Source organism: Gymnoscopelus braueri (assembly GCF_963280865.1).
Source record: "Gymnoscopelus braueri genome assembly, chromosome: 5".
Lineage (NCBI taxonomy): Eukaryota > Metazoa > Chordata > Actinopteri > Myctophiformes > Myctophidae > Gymnoscopelus > Gymnoscopelus braueri.
In genome coordinates, this window is record NC_137606.1 from 34,603,536 (window position 1) to 34,606,035 (window position 2,500).

General features: G+C 43.4%; 1 protein-coding gene across 1 annotated transcript in view; it reads left to right on the plus strand.

Moving 5' to 3' along the window:
• Nucleotides 1-2,500, plus strand: part of LOC308085498 (seizure protein 6 homolog) — an 89,039-nt gene that overhangs the window by 25,922 nt on the left and 60,617 nt on the right. The window contains exon 3 of the mRNA XM_080428677.1: nucleotides 537-726. Within this exon, the coding sequence (XP_080284803.1) occupies nucleotides 537-726 (190 nt within the window). The remainder of the gene's footprint in view (nucleotides 1-536; nucleotides 727-2,500) is intronic.

Sequence of the window (2,500 nt, forward strand, 5' to 3'; positions counted from 1 at the left end):
TCCCCTAGCCTGACCTATCTCAGTGCAGCCGTTTTCTGAGATGGGGGCGTGGCCAAAGTGGGACTCTTTGAAGATTGGTTCATACTGGATTATCCCGATCTCAATTGGGCCGGGCCGCCGGTTAGATTTTCAACCGAGAAAACCCCGCCTTCGGGTGCGTCACCACCAGACCCTGAATGAGAGGCTAGCGATTCAGGGGCTGGAGCCAGGCTAAGAATCCCCCAGAAGCAAAGATTTTAGTTACAAATGTTCGCTTTAAAACTTCAACTTTCCCGGTCTTTATGGGTTAAATGAACACTGACTTTACTGTGTCAGCTGAGCTCAGACCGGTCAGATATGCCTAAACAAACTCTTTCAAAATTCTGGCTGGAGACCACGTAAACGTGCTGCTATCTAGATAAAATCACATCAACTAAATATACAAATGAATAAATAAATGTTGGTTATCTGCTTAGCGTTGGTTTCACATAGAAACTGAGACCAAGAAGTTTCTAATCACTAGTCAAATGTTGAAACACTTTGTTTTCTTTCACCAGGTGATGAACGTAAACCTGTCGGAGGGTGACAGAGTGATGTTTGAGGACCTTGGAGGTGGGGAGAACGTCATACTAGCCAACGAGTCCATCCTGATGAGGGGGTTGGTTGTACGAAGCCACAGCAACCAGATCACCATCCGTCTCCACAATCAGAGGCCCCAGGCTGGCTCCTTCTTGCTGCGGTACCAAGGTAAGGCAGGCCTCGCCTCATGTCCCATCCACCCCTGGCCTAAAAGTCAAACGTTAAATGTATTTTCTGTTTACTACAGAGCTGGAGAGACAGAGACCCCATGTTACTGAACACGCTATAGCAATGATTAGGCTACTTCCAGAGTATAGAGCCATTTAACACTTACTTAACAAATACAAATTCACTTAGGCTGAATTCACACCAGCTGCTTGCGAGCAAATGTCCATAATGTCAACATTCGCAAAATGCTATAAAATGGGCATGTCCAGGGTATAAGTGTAAATAAGCGAGAGTTCCACTGCTCCGTGCGGATCAAAGCCAGCAGCTGTCCCTGGAAGCAAAGCTCACCGACAGGGAAGAGAAGTACAGACACTCCATGCTTGTCCCTGGCAACTTGTTTGTAAACAATACATTTAGGTAAGAAATAGGCCATGTAGTTGCTCAGAGCCTGTGCTCCTCCAAAATGGTTCCCCTCGGCCAGAAGCGTTTTTTAGTTTTATTTGTTTAGTTTGGTGAAATCGTTTTTCGTATAATAATCGTTTGGTATATCCATCTTTTATTCAAACTCTGGCGAAACTAGACTACTTGATTCGGCATTCATGTGGGGGAACAAAAACAATGTGGCACCAACCCTAAACCACTTTAGAGTAGGTGTGGCCTAGACCTGGTCACAGTGGTCAGTTGTGGAAAGCCTGGTGATGACGAGAGGTTAGGTTAGCTGCTGCTCTCCACACAGTTGAACTTTTCTCAAATTTGACACTTCACTTTTTGTTGTCTCCACCTCCTGCCGTGGTGGGAAAGCGGTCGCTCCTCTCTGTAAACAATACATCGAACATTCTCACAACATGGCAGTGAAATACTGCTGCTGGTGTAAATTCAGCGGTTACACCCCCTTTAACCAGTTTCAAGCCCTCATCTCTGTCCTCACCTTCCTGTCTTTATACTCTCTAATTAAAGAAAGAGAAACCTGCCAAAAAATAAAATAAAATATAAAATAATAATGATAATAAATAATAATCAGTCTGACTTTCACTATTAATTAAAATTGTTTGTGCTTGCTGATGCCTCCCTGGAATGCAAAGCATGTACAGCTTGTAGTTTTGGGAACTCTCCAGTTTGTTAAATGCGCCAAGCGAGATAATTCACTCAGTGTTCACAGAATACTGAAAAGGGGGTGTATTACATGACCCAGTCTGGCCATGATGCACTGGATGCCTTTCCAATTGTTGTTTGAAATTGACTCAATTACTTTGGAGCTGTAATTGATTGACCTTAACTGGCACAATGGAATCATACATGCAGAACCCACCTGCCTTGTATTCCTGGCAGATGAAGACAAACACGTGTACCAGGGCTAGAGCACTCTGTGTTATCGCTTGTTAGCATAATGTGTTGTTCCTGTCAGCCAGAAAATGACTACGCTATCAATCAGCCACATGATTAGGTTAGGAATTGGCATTGCTATACTCTACTTTAATTGTCAATTATTGCATGAAAGATGTCCAAAAGAGACGCTGCTTTTTGAAAGACTACATGCCCTGCGGCTTACTAAATGACTGGATATAAGTGAAAGTCATTTTCATCAGCCACTCTCTGTTTTGCTGTGTTGAAAAACCATGTCTGTTGGTAACGGGGTCATTGGACTCTGGGTGATTGGAATAAATGTTTTATATTGCACACGCTTTCTCTTTCTGTCTTTCTCTCCCTTTATCTTGGTCTATCTCCTCTCTCACTCACTCTCTCGTGTATTGAATTATGTTGTGCTGATGATTTG